We start from the raw sequence: 17,398 nt of genomic DNA on the forward strand, positions 1-17,398 counted from the left end.
TGTGGTTGATGGACAGTTGGGGGGGGGGACACTGGGGAGAGACCTTGTGCTGTTGCTGTAACCACCATTAGACCACACTCCCAGGAGATACTGCGGGAGCCACTGCCTGAAGTCCCCACCAAAGATCCCTGAATGGCTCGGGGAGAGGGTGGTAGGCAGAGATAAAGAAAGCCCAAGGCATGAGTTCATATTTTAGGGGGGAAATGTAATGTCAGAAAGAGCACAAACACGATAGGCAGGCAAAATTCAGTTAGTCCCATTACCGCAACATTTACCATTTTGGGTGACTCATTCAGCCTTCACAGCTGGGCTTCCTCATCTATAAATTGAGGGCACAATACCTACCTTGTGCTAGAGTGACTGCAATGTATGGATGGAATGTCGTAATGGACCTAGAATACAGCCCAGTGTCTGGAAACCAATAAACATCCATGTCCTTCTCTGCTCGCTTAACTCAAAGCCTCTATTAATCCAATGAGGATATTTATAGGTTATCATTTGTGATCCTGTAGATTCAGTGTTAAGTCACAGAGGACAAAGCGGCTAATGAGGGCACCGGGGTCAGAAGATTTTAATGGAATGGACACTAACTAATTGTCTGAATGCCTTCACAGAATCAACAAGAAGGTCCCCCAAATTCCCTGACTTCGAGTACAAATAAGAGACCATTACAGAGCACCCAGCAGAATAAAAGCGGGAGAAAGCAATACACGATTGTAAATGCGTAGACTCTAGTAATCCTAGTTTTTGGAACCCTGCAGGTCTTCATCAAGCCCTAAAATTTCCACAAACATTGCTACTTTAGAGTGGTTTGCATCAGGGCATACAGTGCATTGCAACTTCCTCCTTCTTGCCATCCCATATATGGGAAAACCTTCCAAGCAGTCCTCATGTTACAGGGTCCTAGAGATAAGTTCAGTTTTAAATTCACACAAGACAATCCTTGACATTTGGAAATGTAGCCTTTAAAGCACATGTGCTGAGTTTCAATTCTCTCATCTTGTAATAAGATGACGTGGCTTACAACGGTAGTATAAATTTAATGGGGTGGGGGAGGGGATCTAGTCTCTGTGGGTCTTTGACTACATTTGTCTGTCTCATGAATAATTCTAGGCCTACAATTAAATGGAATGATGAGAGCCCTCTGGTGGCTAAATGGGCTCTTTCCCTTATATTAGAGATAGGAAAACTAATTATCTTGTGTTTTGAAAGTTCTGTGTCTTGTTCCAATTAAGCAACTTTCTGCATGAACTTCATCTTTTCTCCACCTGTGCCCCTTCACCCTCGGGTAAAGAGATGATAAGATTTTTTATTTTCAATCTCTTTGATGCTCACCCTCAGCACATATCTGGGCAATTATTTAATCTACCTTCTGAAGAGATAAAACACATTTTTACAAATTTCATCTTCAGACATTCATCTAACAAATATCTACTGTGTATCTATAACAAGTCAAACACCATATGAGATTCTGTAAGAGATACAAGGACATTTAAAGTATAATCTCCAATTGCAAGAAGCTTATGGTACAATATAGAAAAGAATAGCCTTGAATTTTTTAAAATGTGGGTTTTGTTTTACTAAAACTTGATAATTTTATCAGCTACAGAAATTTCTTCTAAGAGGTATGCTCTTGGGTTCTCTGTCTTCTATCTGCTCAGGTCCTGCACCAGGAACCTGAGCACCATTCTGAACTTTCCCTTCTCCCACTCACCGATACAGTTATCCGCCGTGCCCTGCCAATTCTGTTTCTCTTTGTTTCTATTGATGTCAGCTTAGCTTAAGGCACTATCATTTCAGTTTATCACAACATACTTTAAAAATATATATGTGGGGCTCCTGAGTGGCTCAGTCGGTTGAGTGTCTTGATTTTAACTCGAGTCATGATTCCAGGGTCGTGGGCTCGAGCCCTGTACTGGGCTCCGTGTGGAGTGTGGAGCCTGCTTGGGATTCTCTCTCTCTCTGCCTCTGCCTCTCTCCCCAAATCATGCACTCTCTTTCTCTCTCGAAAAATCATAAAAATATATATATATTTAAAAATTACTTTGAGTGGTTAATACACACATTATAAAATTCAAAATATACAATAATGAATGCATTAAAAGCAAGTCTCTTTCATACCTTTATTCCTTGGCTACACAGTCCCCCTCTACAAAGGCAACTACAATTCCAGTCTCTTGCATATGCTTCCAGAGATATTGCCTTCATGTGCAATCATAAATATATGTTTTTTTCACAAGTGACAACATGCTTTTCTGCACCTTGCTTTCACATCTTTCAGTACATCATGGAGAAAATTCTAAATCAGTATAAAGAGGTCTGCTGCATTCCTTTTTAAGAAATGCATAGAATTCCATTATATGTATATTGCCATACTTTGTGTAATCAGTTCCCTTTAGATGGAAATTCAGATGGTTTCCAATCTTTTGCTATTGTAAGTCAATGCTGCAATAAAGATCTTCAGACAGACATCATTTTGCATATGTGCCAGAATATACTTGGGATAAATTTCTAGAAATGGAATTTTTGGATCAAAGGAAATGTGTATTTTTACTCTTGATAGTTATTGCCAAATTACTCTTCTTCGAGGTTTCACCAATGTCTACCTTTGCTGACAAAATATGAGACCCTGATTCCCCAAATCTTCAAAAGTAGAGTGGGTTATACAGTTTTATGGGTAGACACAGCATCTCTCTATAGTTTTAATTTATATGATTCTTACCTTGAATGAGGTTGAACCCCTTGTCATGTTTAAGATGTATCTTAATATGTATTATTTGTATGTGTTTTTAATGCACAGACTTTTGTACCTTTTATTTTTCTCTTTGGGGTTTTTTACTTTGTATTGAACTTCAGGAGCCTATAGTGGGCAGCCTCTAAGACATTCCAGATGACCTTCACTCCCTGACATCCACATTCAGTCATAGGTACCTCCCACACTGTACCAGGTGGTCTCAGTGACCAACAGTGTAGGGCAGAAGGAATGGTGTGTCGTTTTCAATATTAGTCTGTAAAACACATTTGGCTTCTCTTTTGGTGACTCTTTCTCATGAGTCATTTGTTCTGGAGTAAAACCAGCTGCAACGTCAGCCAGCTGCTGATGGAGAAGTCTACGTGGTGAGGAACTGACACCTTCAGCAAGTGACTAGGGAGGATGTGAGGTTTCCTGCCAAGATTCACATGAAAGACCTTAGAAGGGGGCCCTCAAGCCCCAGCTGAGCCTTCAGATGAGACCGCAGCCCCAGCTGACCGCAGTCTTGACTGCAATCTTACGATAGACTCTGAGCCACAATCATCCTGCTAAGCTACTCCCATATTCTTGTACCTCAGAAACTAAATGTTCTAAAATGTTTGTTGGTACTAAATGTACGAAATGTTTGTTGTCCTAAGCTGCTAAATTTGGGGGTAATTTGTTATGCATCAGTCAACAATAATATAGAGCTCTAAATATGTTAAAATCACTCCTTTCTCTTGAGTTTGAGCTTCTTTGAGTTTCAAATACTTCTGTTTTCCTTTGTCCTTATGATTTCTTTCCTTTTTATGTCCTTTATTTCTTCCTATGCAGAATTTTAAATTTTTACATAGTGAAATTTACCAATTTAGGTATTTTTATACCTAGAAATTATGAAAAAGGACCTATTAGAAATATTAAAAATTTTATTTTCCTCTATTTCCAATAATGAAGGGCTAGGCCATTTGAACCAACATGCTAAAATCAATGGAAAATATAATTTTCTAATCTCTTTAAAAACATGAAAAAAATAGCAACAGGAAATTATCAGACCAAGTCTAAGAGGCTCCAAGAACCCATAAAGGCAAGAAAAGCAACAAAAGCCTTTCGCCCTGAAGACTTATTTGGGGGACTTACATACCTGTTTTGAAGACTTTACAGAGAAAGAAGAAGTCAAAGCTCAGTGTCCACCAGGTTGAAAAGTTAATATTAGACACCTCTCTTGTGTTAACCTAGAATCCCAAAGGAAGAATCCTCAGGATAAAGATAAATCAGAAGTAAAACAAGCCACTCCTCCCCCCCCACTGCCCCCATAAAAAAAAAAAAAAAACCTCCCAAGATAGAGATGGCATAATGTTGGATAGGGCAAAGGAGTGGGGAAACACACACACACACACACACACACACACACACACACACAATCTGTCCCTGGGTAGTTCTACCCAGAGACTAGCCCCCTGAGAAATTATAACCTAAATTAAAAACCCAAGAGTGGTGCAGAAAACTTTAAGCCATGACTTAATTTGAATTGATAACAGAGAGATAGTGTCCACACATGTCTGGCAGAAGCCAATGCAAAACTGAAAAAGAGCTCTTTCACCCAAGCCACGGTAACCACCAAAAATCGTGTCTCATAGATAGCGAGCAGTGCAAAGTCATGATAGCCTAGCCACAAGAAAATAAGTTATAAACAGTGGGAGAAAAAAAAACAGCAGAAAAAAGAAACCTCACTATCTAAGCAGATCCTGAAAGACTTAAGTTTCCCGAATAATCAGAAGCAAATTATAAAATAGCTATGTTTAAAGAAATGAGAATTAAAACTACCTACAGTAAACAGGAACTTGGGGTGGGGGCAGGGAGAGTGACCTAACAGATTTGAAAAATAACCAAATGGAACATCAGAAATGAAAAATACAAAAATTGAAATTAAAAACTCAAAGGAGGAGTCTGAGAGCAGAATCAACTAAGCTGCAGAGAACAAGAAGATCAAAGAAATGATCCCAACTGTAGAACAGAGAGACACAAATGGGAAACATAAGTGGGTAGTTAAGGGAAATGGAAGCTTGAAGGAGGTTTACCATGTGCAGAACCTGAAGAAAATTACATAAAAAAGCCCAACTACCAGAATGAATTAGTGGATTTACCAATAGATGATACAAGGTCAATACACAAAAAGTAATTGACTTGCTATATGTTAATAGTAAATATTTGGGAAAGAAGATTTTAAAAAACACCATTGATAAAAGTGTAAAAACATAAAAGACTTAAGAGTCTTTTTGTTATTAGGGTAGAATTTATATACAGTGAAATGCACACATCTTACCTGTTTGATTTGGTGACTTCGGACAAACGCATACACCTCTGAATCCTATCCCACACCCACCTCCATCAAGATAGAAAACATTTCCATCACTCCAGAAAGCTTACTTATGCCCCTTCCCAGTCAAAACCTGTTCCACCTCCGACCGCCGGCAACCACTTTGATTCCTTTCACCATAGATTAACATGATCTATTATAGAATTTCGTATCAATTGCATAGGATGTACTCTTTTGTGTCTAGCTTCTTACCCTCAGCATGGACATGATGTTCTTGAGGTTCCCATGTCTTTGCATCCACATTTCAGCCTTTTTGTTGCTTTTAATGTGTATGGGTTTATCACAATCTGGTTTTCCATAATCCTACTGTTAGACATTTCAGTCAATCACAGTTTGAGCCATTGTAAATAAAGCTGCCGTGAACAATCCTGTGCAAGTACTTTTGTGGCTACATATTGAACCATCTTCTCTTTTCTCCTAGGAAAATAATTAACAGTGGAACTGCTGAGTCAACATGCACTCACCCCACTGTACTGGGATTACCCACAAAAATGGCTGCCCGATTGGATTGTAAGCTCTTGAAAGAGGAGGCATTAACCATGTATTTCTTGAGTTCATATACTGAGGAGAAAGCACAAGAGACACAAAATACATAAGTAGACAACATATCTTCAATCCAGCTTGTCTTGGTTATGCCATGGTACACTTCAGGGATATGAACACCTAATTAAAAAGTCCTTTTGGGGTACCTGGGTGGCTCAGTCAGTTGAGCATCCGACTTTTGATTTCAGCTTGGGTCATGATCTCACAGTTTGTGAGCTGAAGCACATCAGGATTGGGGTCTGTGCTGACAGCGCAGAGCCCGGTTGGGATTCTCTCTCTCTCCCTTTCTCTCTGCCCCTCCCCCCCCATCCTGTGTGTGTGTGTCTCTCTCTCAAAATAAATACAAAATAAAAAAAATCTTCAAAAATTTCTTGTAACAATTTTGTGAAATAAATCCCATGAAAAAGGTGCAAGGACTTTTGAATCTCTACGATAACTATTTATTTTTATTTTTTTTTAAGATTTTTTTTTCTTTTCTGAGAGAGAGAGAGAGAGAGAGAGAGAGAGAACAAGTGGGGGAGTGACAGGGAAGGAGAGAGAATCGCAATACTTGGGGCTCAATCTCACGATCATGACCCGAAATCATGACCTGAGCCGAAGTCAAGAGTTGGTCACCTAACCGACTGAGCCACCCAGGAGCCCCTCTAATGATGACTATTTTTAAATAGTTAATATTTATTAAGCCCTAACAATACAAAACAATTTACAATGATCATCACATTCATGCCTTATACTCTGGAAAGTTAGTGCCAGGAGACTAAGGTTTATAGAAGTTAAGTCATTTGCTTAATGTCACACAGCTAAAAATTGGAGGGCCTGCAATGAATCTGAAAGAGGGATTTTGATTCATTATTTCAATAAGTATTACGTTTCAGTACTTATTTTTAAAAAGCTGTTTTGGTCCAAATTTTCCGACACCAGAAATAAAAATGATCATAACAAAATCTGCATCACCTGTGTACTATAGGGATCCAAGGATCTCACTTATTGAATAATAATTTATTCTGTAAGCAGAAAAGCACGATACACAGGTAGCATCTCCCCCTCATTGTCATTACCATCACCATCATCACCATTTTTTTTTTTAAGTTTTAAATGTTTATTATTGAGAAACAGAGACAGAGCGTGAGCATGGGAGGGTAGAGAGAAGGGGAGGCACAGAACCCGCAACTCAGCAGGCTGAGCTGTCAGCACAGAGCCCGGTGCAGGGCTCGGACTCGCGAACTACGAGATCATGACCTGAGCTGAAGTCACACACTTAACCGACTGAGCCACCCAGGCGCCCCACCATCATCATTATTTGACCACCTATTAACCATGTGTCCTTAGGTATGTGACTGTTAACTTCTAAAAAGGAGATACTAATCCTACCATCATGTTGTGACAATCAGAAGATACAATGCATCTTATATCACCTTCCACCTGTTCCTACTATGGTGCTTTTCCTTCCTGGCCAACTGGTCAACCCCTGGTAGGGTGGAGGGCTCCCAATCAGTATTCTCCTGCTCTCAGCCTTACCAAAGCTTTTGCACAGAGCCACTATTCAGAATGTCCATTACAAAAGTATCTGGGGCCAGTTTCCAGCAACTTGTCCAAGCATTTGCAAACCCCAGCCTCCCCTGTTCTCTCATGGAAGCTTGCAAGTTTCAAGTTTAAATGCGGCACCTCTGACTTTTCGGTAATACGAATAAAGGGAACGGTGTGTATAAACTGGCGGTCGATTTTTCTAAACACAAAGTACCACGCTTACAACCATATTCATTTCTACGTCAACCAGGAAATATGATTTACACTTTGTTTTGCTATTTTGAGTTATCTTTTGAGCCTTGGAACACTGACATTATATTATCCTCAATGGAAAGCATCATTTGCAGAGGAAATTTGAAAGCTACAAGGCCTCGCTACATCACAGGCCACGTTCATAACTACAGAGCGAAGGGACAGGGGTGCAACTCTTCTGACCTCATAGCCACCAAGAGGGGTTGATGGCCAGTTGATTCTGCTGCAGCAGTTGGCACACGACCCCATTCCCCGCCAAGCCTGGGACTGTCAAAGAAAGGGATCACGTAGACGCCATGGGGCTCAAAAGCTGCCAAGACCCTGGCCGCCCTCCGCTTGCTCCTATGCCAAGGGATGGGCAGTAAATGCCTAGTCAACCTGAAGAACCTCAGACCGATGTGACTCTGCCCAGAGCCAGGCCGGGGCAGCACCAGCCTGATCCCTCTATGTTCCCTCTATGTGCCCCCCCCCCCCCCAGCCCAGTCTGGCCTGATGCCCCCGAGGTCGGTGCGCCTGCTTCCGGTCCTCGCTCTGCTCCTCCCCCAGCAGCGCCTTCTACCACGCATGCGCTCCACCCCTCCCTCTGTCACGGTGCCACTGGCTTTCTGTCACGCTCCCCATTTCTGTCCCAAGGGTTACAGGTAAACTGCCACCGAGGTTGCTAAATTTGTTCACTCTTTTTTACAGTTTCCTCTACTGAGGTCACGTTGGCAGCTGTTTCCCTATTTAGGAACTTAAATGCAGTCCTCCGGTGGGTATCCTGGGAAGCTATTCTGTGCAACACCACGCCGCCACCGGTGACTCCTCTTCCTCCCTCCACCTGCTCTGTGCTCTACAGACAACAGTTAGTCCCTGACTGCTTCCGGCCCCAGGTAGGCCTGCTTTTCAGTTCACCGGAGCTCTCCTGCCGGGAGTCACGGACAAACACCTCATTCCTTCCTCGCTGGGAACTGGATGCAAATATGGTGAGTGGGGAAAGTCATGGTCGGAGTCCTCATTCTTCAAACGCAGAGGCTTTTCCGCACAAAGGGTCCCCAGGGCCCCCGCTGGCCATATGTAAATTGATCCACGGGCCCAGGGTTTAGCTGGTCAGAACAAAATAGACCTGCTCTCAGGTGCTCTCACACTGGTTACAGCCCCAACACCCAACACGTGATCCAAGAGCATAGCCTCCAGGACTGTGCGTGGTGGCTGCCCGCCCCCACCCCTCTTGCCCAGCTGCACCAGCGGCCCCTGAGACGACTCTGAAGAAGGCAGTGGTTTTGTGTTTGTGTGTTTGGGATTTGTTTGTTTGGGAGGGGCAGAGAGAAGGAAAGACAGAATCCTCGGCAGGCCCCACGCCATCAACGCAGAGCCCGATGCAGGCCTTGAACTCACCAATAGTGAGATCATGACCTACGCAGCGATCAAGAGTCGGCCTCGTAACCCACTGGGCCACCCAGGCGTCCCTGTGTGTTGGTTTTCTTCTTCTTTTTTTTTTTTAAACTGTGCTTTGTAATCATCTGTTCTCAAAGACGATGCTTCTCTTTTCATTTGTTTCCCATTCTGTCCGTGGTGGAAATGCAGGGAGTCTGAGAAGATAACACACAGGCTTCTGGTTCATTACAGGGCAGGTGTAAACCCTAGATGTGAATTTGAGCCCGTTGGAAGGTACGTTTCTAAGGTGCAAGCCCATTCTGAAGGATCGCCCAGGACACGTCTTCCCTGGAGACCCCCACGGTAGCAGACACTTGCCTCCTGAAGGGTTGAAGACAGGTAGGGATTGTTCGGTTTGACCTCTGAGTTTGACTGGAGGCAAGTCCTTTAAACCTACACAGGCCACTCAAGCCCCCATGGTCCCTCTCTGTGTCTCTGAGAGCCTAAATGTCCCTCAGTGTTTTTTGATAACGACTTCTTCGTTTTCACACAGACTGACCTATTAGTTCCATTTGTTTATTAGAATCAAGGTACCCTTATTTATTGGAATATCAGTGGACAGAATGACACCAAGAATTATAACAGCCCAGAGAGGGCCCGAGGTCATACACAGGAGCCTGAAGAAAAGCGAAGGCAGAGAAACAGTCAAAATAATATGTTACATCCATGGTATCTGTCACAGTTTACGAGGCACTTTTACATGTATGATCTATAATAATCTAAGTTCTTGGTGGCAAATCACAGAAGCAATTTCTGGCTAATGGCAACAGAAATAAATGCATCGGAAAGGCAACGTATCAGTTCACAGGATTTACACGAACACCAAACACGGAGAACAGTCAGGAACGAAGGGGACCTGGTTCCATGTGGCATGACCACATGGTCACATCCTGTCTGAAAGCTGAGCGAGGCACTGCTCCCCCTGCCTCTGACCTCAGGGGTTGACCTCTAATAGTCTCTGAGTCTTTGTGTCCCTCCCCCGAGATTCAAAGTTCCAGGTAGGCACATCTGCTTGATCTCGCCTGTGCCCCAGCGGTCGGAAAGGGGGAGGGCGGTGTCAGGCGAGAAGAGAGAACGTCCATTTCCCTCACCCCTCACCTCTTGGTGTTTGGTACTGAGTAGCTGTATTAGTTTCTACTGCTGCATAATAGCTAGCACAGACTTAGTTTAAAATGGCAGTCACCTATTACCTTACAGCTTTTGTGGACCAGAGTTCCACCACATTCTTAGCTGGGCTTTCCGCTCATGGTCTCACCAGGTTGTAATGGAGGCATTGGCTGGACTGTATTCCCACTGGGAGGCTCAACTGGACAAGAGCCTGTTTCCAAGCTCCCTCAGATGATGGTGGAATTTTTTTATTTGCAGCCGTATGTCTGAAATCCCTGATTTCTTGGTAGCTATCCACTGGGGACCATTTTCAGCTCCCTGAAGCCACACTCAAGTCCCTGCCAAGGTCACAGGCCCACCCTCCATAGAGAGCTCACAGCAAGACTGTTGACTTCAGAGTCAGCAGGAGCACCTCTCTGGCTTTATATCTCCCTTTAGGAAAGCTATAGTTCCTCTTTCAAGGTTCACTTGATTAGGCCAGGCCCACCCTTTTTGATGAACTCCTAGTCAACTGATTAGTAATCCTTTCATAGCAGTGAAACCCTATCATGGTCACAGGTCCTGCCCACACTCAAGGGGAGGAGATTATACAGGGTATATAAACCAGGGGATGGGAATCTTGGGGCCCATCTCTGAATTCAGCTTATCACACTGGAAAATGTCAAGCACTTCCCTACTTTTAATCTCCTTGGAGCAGAAGATCAGGTATAAACTTTACAGCTTTACAGAGGTTAAAAAAAAAAAAAAAAAAAGACTCTGAGAAGCCAGAGTGATTTGGTTCTAGCCACAGAGCTAAGAAGTAGTTGAATTGGAAGTTGTCATCAGAGCTTTCCAAAGGTAAATGGAAATAAGCAGTAACAAATATAAACATTCATGAAAATAAGTTATGTGATCATACGTGGTGCTACAGGCTCTGATGGAAAGAAGAAAGAAAGAGCAAAGATGGGAAATTATGACTAATGAACCCACGGCCTGCTGTAGGAGGCCATTCTGGAGCTATTGGAAACAATGCCAGTAAAGAACATGAGCTGTCCGTTTGATGTCAGAGAGAATAACAGGCATCTGGGACGTGATTGCTATATTTAAAAGAGGGAATTCACAGCAACTTTCAAAGGTGAATGGACGAGTTGGCACAGGTCTCCCGAAAAGACCAAACAAGAGCTAGAGAGATCGCCACTGAGACGCTGAAGTTTTCTCTAGCTCGACCCTTCCTGTTCTTCCCTTCACAGCTCAGAGACCAGCCCGTCTCCTAAGGAATCGTTCTGTGACAGGCTTATCAAAGAGACCTTGAGCTTATGTCCAGCCAACTATATTATTTCCTTTATCATCAGCCTGAAATTTTCCCCAAAGACGTTTTTTTAATTTTTTTTTTTATTTTTATGAGTTTTATGTAGTTAAGTAATAATCTGTACACCCAACCTGGGGCTTGAACTCACAACCGTGAGATCAAGAGTTGTATGCTCTACCAACTGAGCCAGCCAGGCACCCCTCCCCCAAAAGATTTAGATATTTAGACTTTAAAAGGTAGGATATCGAGGGGGCGCCTGGGTGGCTCATTCGGTCGAGCGTCCAACTCTTGATCTCGGCTCAGGGCATGATCTCACGGTTCGTGAGATCGAGCCCCAAGTCAAGGCTCTGTGCTGTCAGCATGAAGCCTGCTTGGGATTCTTTGTCTCCCTTTGTCTCTGTCCTTTCCTCGCTCATTCCCACTCTCTCTCGAAATAAATAAATAAAATCTTAAAAAAAAAAAAAGCTAGGATATAGAATGGTAAAAGGGTTAAGGTTCTCAATGATATAGCTTGATATTCTGCAAATAACAAAATTTTGTCTTTCAAGATTATACAAGTAAAAGCTGGATAGGTCTTTGAACCCATGTCTGTGCATGAAAAACATACGTGTAAAGCAGTGAGAGCAGAGTTTTAAAAAATATATTCAAATGTGTCCGAACACACAATAATATATTTAACTTCTATTCACACATATGCCACGTGAAATGAGTAACGGTAAGTTACTGGAAAACCTTTGTACCGATCCTAGCCATGCCACTGTCCAGCCGTGTGACCCTGGAGATATAACTTAGCCTATCTAGGCCTCAATTTTTCTCATCTACAGGGATAAAAAGTTAGAAATTTTGATTTCTTCCAACTTTAAAATTTAGTAGTTCTTCAATAAGCTGGTTAACGTGCAACAGTCCATATTGGGAAAGGACATCCTACTTTTCCATCTTAGATGAGAGGGCTACCTCTTGATAATCACGGGAGACCGTGAACTTGATTGCACTTTGGATTACATTCAACTAAGCCTATCGTCCAGCCCTTTTGGTTATTCTGGGATACTTGGTGTCTGTAGAACTACTTTCCATAGCGATATATATCTAGCTATTTAGAATTACGCACATGTGCCTGCGCGCGCGTGCACACACACACACACACACACACACACACACCAAAAATACGAAGACAGCAGCAGGGTCAGCGGGTTAACAGGGAAGAGTAGCTGAGTTAGCCGAGGTCTAGAGGACAAGAGAATGGAAGAATTCCCAGGCCCTCAGAGCTTTTGCAAATTGACATCATCCATATGTATCACCATTAATTATAATAATCATCTCCTACAACAAGTGCTCTGCTTGACCCTTTGCCCATGTTTTATTTATTTATTTTTTAAGCATTTCTTCCTCCTTTATCTACTCTCTGAGCTGATTAATTAACTGCAGTGAAAGATAAGAGAGGTCTCCGCCACATGGTCTTTTTGGCCTATCCCTGCTTCCTACTATCTTACAACACTTCTAACGCTTTTTAAAAAACAACAGTTACATTTTAGCGCGACCAACAAGAGAGCTGGTTCTGTTCTCTTAACCCCTCACTTTCCATTTTTATTGCAGCGGAGCAAGGCACCAGGATCAGAATCCAAATCCTGTCTAGACTACAAGTAGGCTCTCTGGGACACATGCCCACTCTTTTTCCAGTCTATGCAAGGAGAGTGCATATTCTTGCTATGACCTTCTTAAAAGCCAACAGTATTCTCTTCCAGAGAGATATCGAATCTCATCTTTTTAGAAAAAGAAAAAAAAAAAAAAAACGGCTGTCCACTTTGTTGCTTCACTTATCCCGCCAACCAACACAGTTGAACATCCTCTCAAGTTATCGTTGAGGTAACTTAACACGTAGTATCTCAAGTTTGTCATCCACAGTCCAAATTTCAATGATTCCTCCCTTGTCCACTACCTTAACTTACTCTCTTTACACTTAGAAATTACCTGCAAATTACCTTACTCAATGCGCATGGTGCTTTCATTACTCAACCTTTCAGAGGTCAAGTTTTTTGTTTGGTTTGTTTAGAGAGACATAGAAAGTGGGGAGAGGCAGGGAGAGAGAGAGACAGAGAGAGGGAGAGAGAATCTTGAGTAGGCTCCCTGCCCAGTGCAGAGTCCAATTTGGGGCTCAATCTCACAACACTGAGATCATGACCTGAGCTGAAATCAAGAGTCTGACACTTAATCAGCTGAACCACTCAGGCACCCCTGAGGTCAAGTTTTTATTAAGCACTCTGTTCTACGTGAAATTCTCCCCGCCTTTGGCTTCTGTGCCTTCTCTCCTTTTTTTTTCCCTTCTTACCATTCTAATCATCCCTTGTCAGTCTTCTCTGGGGCTTTCCTTTCTACCTGCCCCCGAAATGTAGCTTTGATGCAAGCTTCATAGCTTTGATGCAGGCTGGCTGGGTCCGAGGACTCAGAGGGGAGTCCTTGGCTTCAGGCAGGATAGAAATCATGTGTAAGCCAAGGAGAAGTGAGAGCAGAGTTGACTGAAGATGTGGCGTGTAGACACAGACAGAGTGTCTGGGAGACTCAGAAGGGAAAAGAGAGGGAGTCCCATCTTTGCTCGGGGTCTGGGGTTTCTCTTGAGGGTTGTGGTACCATGCACGTGTCTTCTCAGGCATCCAGGAACAAATGCGAATGTGTAGGTGTCCTCCATAAGTCACTTACGCCCTGGAACCTGGGGGTCTTGATGAGTCCGTGGTCTCTGTGCTGAAGGACTCCAAAGAAATCATCAACGCCACGACCTTCACAAGGAGGACACACACGATCTGTTTCTATAAGGCCTGTGTAAGGCGGGCGTGTAGGTCCTAGCAAGAATAGAAGCAGAAAAAGGAGTGAAAAAAGCAGTTTTTCCTGGGATCTCTTTAGTTTCCCTGCCTCAGCCTCATCCCATAACCCTTTGCTCCTTTTATTCATCCCACTTTTCCAGGCAGTTTCATCTAAATTCGTGATTTCACTTACCATCCCTTCAATGACTACTCCTTAATCTATTTCTCCCCCAAAGACCTCCCTTCTGGAGCCCAGAGTTATGGATTCAGATACCTACTAAGAATCACCATTCACATGTTGACCAGATATCGTACGCTCAACTGGGCTATCTCCGTGTACTTGGGCTGCCGTAACAAAACACCATAGAATGAGTGGCTTAAACAACAGAAACTTCTTTTCTCACAGTTCTGGGGGCTGGGAAGTCCAAGATCAAGAGACCAGACAGTTCAGTTCCTAGCGGGGGCCTTCCTCCTGGCTGACAGACGGCAACTTCTCTCTGCGCACGCACTTGACCTTTACTCAGTGCATGCTCACGAAGAGAGAATTCTTTGTCTTCCTTTTCTTTGAAGAGCACTGACCTCATCATGAGGGTGCCACGCTCATGGCCTTATCAACCCTAGCCGCCTCGCAAAGACCACATCTCTAAATACCAGCATCACTTTGGGGGTTAGGGATCCAACATATGAATCGGGGGGTGGGGGGAGCCACAAACATTCAGGTCATAACCGAATGCCTCATCTTCCTTCCCAGACCTGCCCCACATGTGCTATGGGTCATGTCAATGGGAGACACCACCACCCACCCAGCTGCCTGCCTGGCAACCGGGAGGGCTCTCCTTCTAGGTTCTCTGCACCTGTTTCTTCATCTGTAAAACAACAATAGTATCTCCTTCACAAAGAGTTAGGTCAAATGAGTTGATACGTGTAAAATGCTAATGAAATTCAGGACACTAAGTTATCCGTAGTATTGACTTAGACACTCTCTAAAATAATGTTTTTAACCAACTCCACAAAAATGCTTCAGATCCTACCTTGCATAATACCCTTGGACTAACCACCTTCCCCCGACCTCTTCCTCTGCTACCTTGACTTCCGGTAGCTCACTTCACACACGGAATACTGGGATTGCCACCTAACGAGCTTTTCTTCATTGTCTCAGCTCGCTGTCTGATCCTTTCCTCACACAGCTACGGGAGTCATCCTTTCACATTGGAGCTCCTATCAGCACATATCTCTGGCCAAGTCTTCAAGGGCGCCACATGCTTTGGGGCAAAGCTCAAATTCCTCAGCGTCATCTAAAGCGCCCTTCGTGAGATGGCTCCTGCTTACTGTCTGGCCCCTGTTGGGAGAGGTGGTCCACATGGGGGCCGAGTGTCTCTGCACACCCTTACCAAGCATGCCAGACTGCAAGAATTGCCCTCTCCTGACACTGAGCTGTTCCTGAAGCCAGTCACATAGGGACCCATGGAGATCCAGGTGATGACAGCATGATCACTGTGTTTCTGCTTGCTCCCTTGGAGTGGGGGACTTGAGAGCTGCTTGCTTCAAAAGGGCTGTGCCTTTGGGTCTGGGTTCCTCAGCTTCAGAGCAAACCTACTGAATGTGTAGCATGCATCCGGGTCCATCACATGACTTCTGTGTCATCTGGGGGAAAAAGGAGGCCAGTGCAAATATGCTGAAGATAAAGCTGCTTGCTACCCCGTTAATAATAAAGTACTTTGTCTCTGACCCGGGAATCTTGTGTCATCTGCCACGATCCACAAAACCATGCCAAGCTAACTTGTTAGCTTGCAAATAGAGAAAATTCCATACCTTTCACGGTTTTTGACAGCCCTGTCTCCTCCTATCTCTTGTTCCATCTCTCATCCTATGCTCTGGTTATACTGACCCGTTTCCTGTCCCTGTGCCTTGAAAGATGCTGATCCCACTTCCCCAAATCTTATCTACTTTCTTTTCTTTTCTTTTTTTAAGTTTATTTATTTATTTTGCGAGAGAGAAAGAGAGAGAGTGCGTGTGTTTGTGCGAATCAGGAAGGGGCGGGGGGGGGGAGGGAGAGAGAGAATCCCAAGCAGGCTATCCACGCAGAGCCCCACGTGGGGCTCGAACTCACAAACCATGAGATCAAGCCAAAGTCAAGAGCCAGACACTTAACCGACTGAGCCACCCAGGCATCTTCCCTTTATTTTTGACCAGCCAAAAGTGCTATCCCCTCTAGGAAGCCTTCCAGACTTCCAGTGGGATTTTGGTGCCATTCATCTCTTCTCTCGCGGCACCCTGAGCACATCTCATTAATTAGAATCCTTGCCACGTTGCACCATGACTTCTTCCGCTCGCGCAGCTTCTCCACGGGAAAGGAAGCTTCTTGAAGGTAGGGGTCATGTTTTGTCTTTGCGTGCCTCGTGTCTAGAGACTTTATCCTGCAGTACTTGGCACGTAAATGTTCAATACATGTTACATGTTGGAATGAATGACGCGATCCTAATGGGTTTGACCCATCCTGAAGGATGAACCTGGAATGAAATTGTCCTCTGTTTCTCTCTTTGCCTTTCACACTTCTTTTTCTCCTTACCTTCCCATTTCTTTTTTTTTTTTTTTCTATTCTAAGCTACACTCTACTCTGTGTGCTTAGCTCGACACAAATAGACTTACGTGAGGCAAAAGTATGCCTGCAGAGCAGTGAGGTGGATTCCATGCACCATATGGGAAAATTAATCTCACCTTATGTAATCAGTGCCTAAAGACAGAGACTCAAACTTCCTTCCTCTCCCAAATTTCCTGAGAGATTGCAAAAGCAATGGATTAAGTGGCGGGGATGGCGTGGCATTTATATTTTAAAATACTTTTAATTTTTTCTCTCTCTCTCACGCAGCCCTCCTGGCGACAGAGAACGGACCGTGGTGAAAGATAATTGCCTAGGAGCCTGGCCAGCTTTAGATAAATTTGCTATCGCCGCAGTGGAAAACTTGGCTTTAAATGAGCCCTCTTTTCCACCTCCAGAATCCCTAGGCAGTAAAGACCATGAACCCAGAAGGTACATCCCGACATGTGTTAAATAAAGGCATGCGCTAATAAATAATGTTCAATAGCGTGCATGCGTAACTCCCCGGAGGTACCTTAAAAATCAACATTTTCATAGGGAAACTGATAGTATTCTCTTTCCTGGGGAAGGTAAATGTCTTGCCCTGCTTCCTGAATCACTGTCCTGGCTCTAGCTGTGTCTTAGGAGTGAACTCAATGATAAAGTGGCTGAGGCTCTGTCCTTGTGGACTTTATTAGGGAGCCAGCTATGAAGTTGTTCTCTCGGCCTCCAACTCATCCTTGAGTACTCAGCTTTGTGATTCTGGCACCGATGCTGCAAACTC

The 17,398-nt window shown here is 43.8% G+C and overlaps 1 protein-coding gene and 1 long non-coding RNA gene across 4 annotated transcripts in view; both read left to right on the plus strand.

Moving 5' to 3' along the window:
- Window positions 1–5,552, plus strand: part of ADTRP (androgen dependent TFPI regulating protein) — an 85,339-nt gene extending 79,787 nt beyond the window's left edge. The window contains exon 7 of the mRNA XM_047860105.1: window positions 5,530–5,552. Coding sequence (XP_047716061.1) covers window positions 5,530–5,537 — 8 coding nt within the window. The 3' untranslated portion in view covers window positions 5,538–5,552. The remainder of the gene's footprint in view (window positions 1–5,529) is intronic.
- Window positions 5,553–7,754: 2,202 nt separating this feature from the next.
- On the plus strand, window positions 7,755–17,088 carry LOC125166226 (uncharacterized). Of its 3 annotated transcripts, none has more exons than XR_007152405.1 (3): window positions 7,755–8,071; window positions 8,161–8,395; window positions 15,224–15,732. It is a non-coding gene; the product is annotated as an uncharacterized LOC125166226 (long non-coding RNA). The 3 variants fall into 3 exon arrangements; XR_007152404.1 differs by lacking the exon at window positions 15,224–15,732 and adding an exon at window positions 9,039–9,218; XR_007152403.1 differs by lacking the exon at window positions 15,224–15,732 and adding an exon at window positions 16,906–17,088 and having other exon boundaries at window positions 7,756–8,071.
- Window positions 17,089–17,398: the final 310 nt, after the last annotated feature.

The sequence above is a fragment of the Prionailurus viverrinus genome, chromosome B2 (assembly GCF_022837055.1).
Source record: "Prionailurus viverrinus isolate Anna chromosome B2, UM_Priviv_1.0, whole genome shotgun sequence".
Lineage (NCBI taxonomy): Eukaryota > Metazoa > Chordata > Mammalia > Carnivora > Felidae > Prionailurus > Prionailurus viverrinus.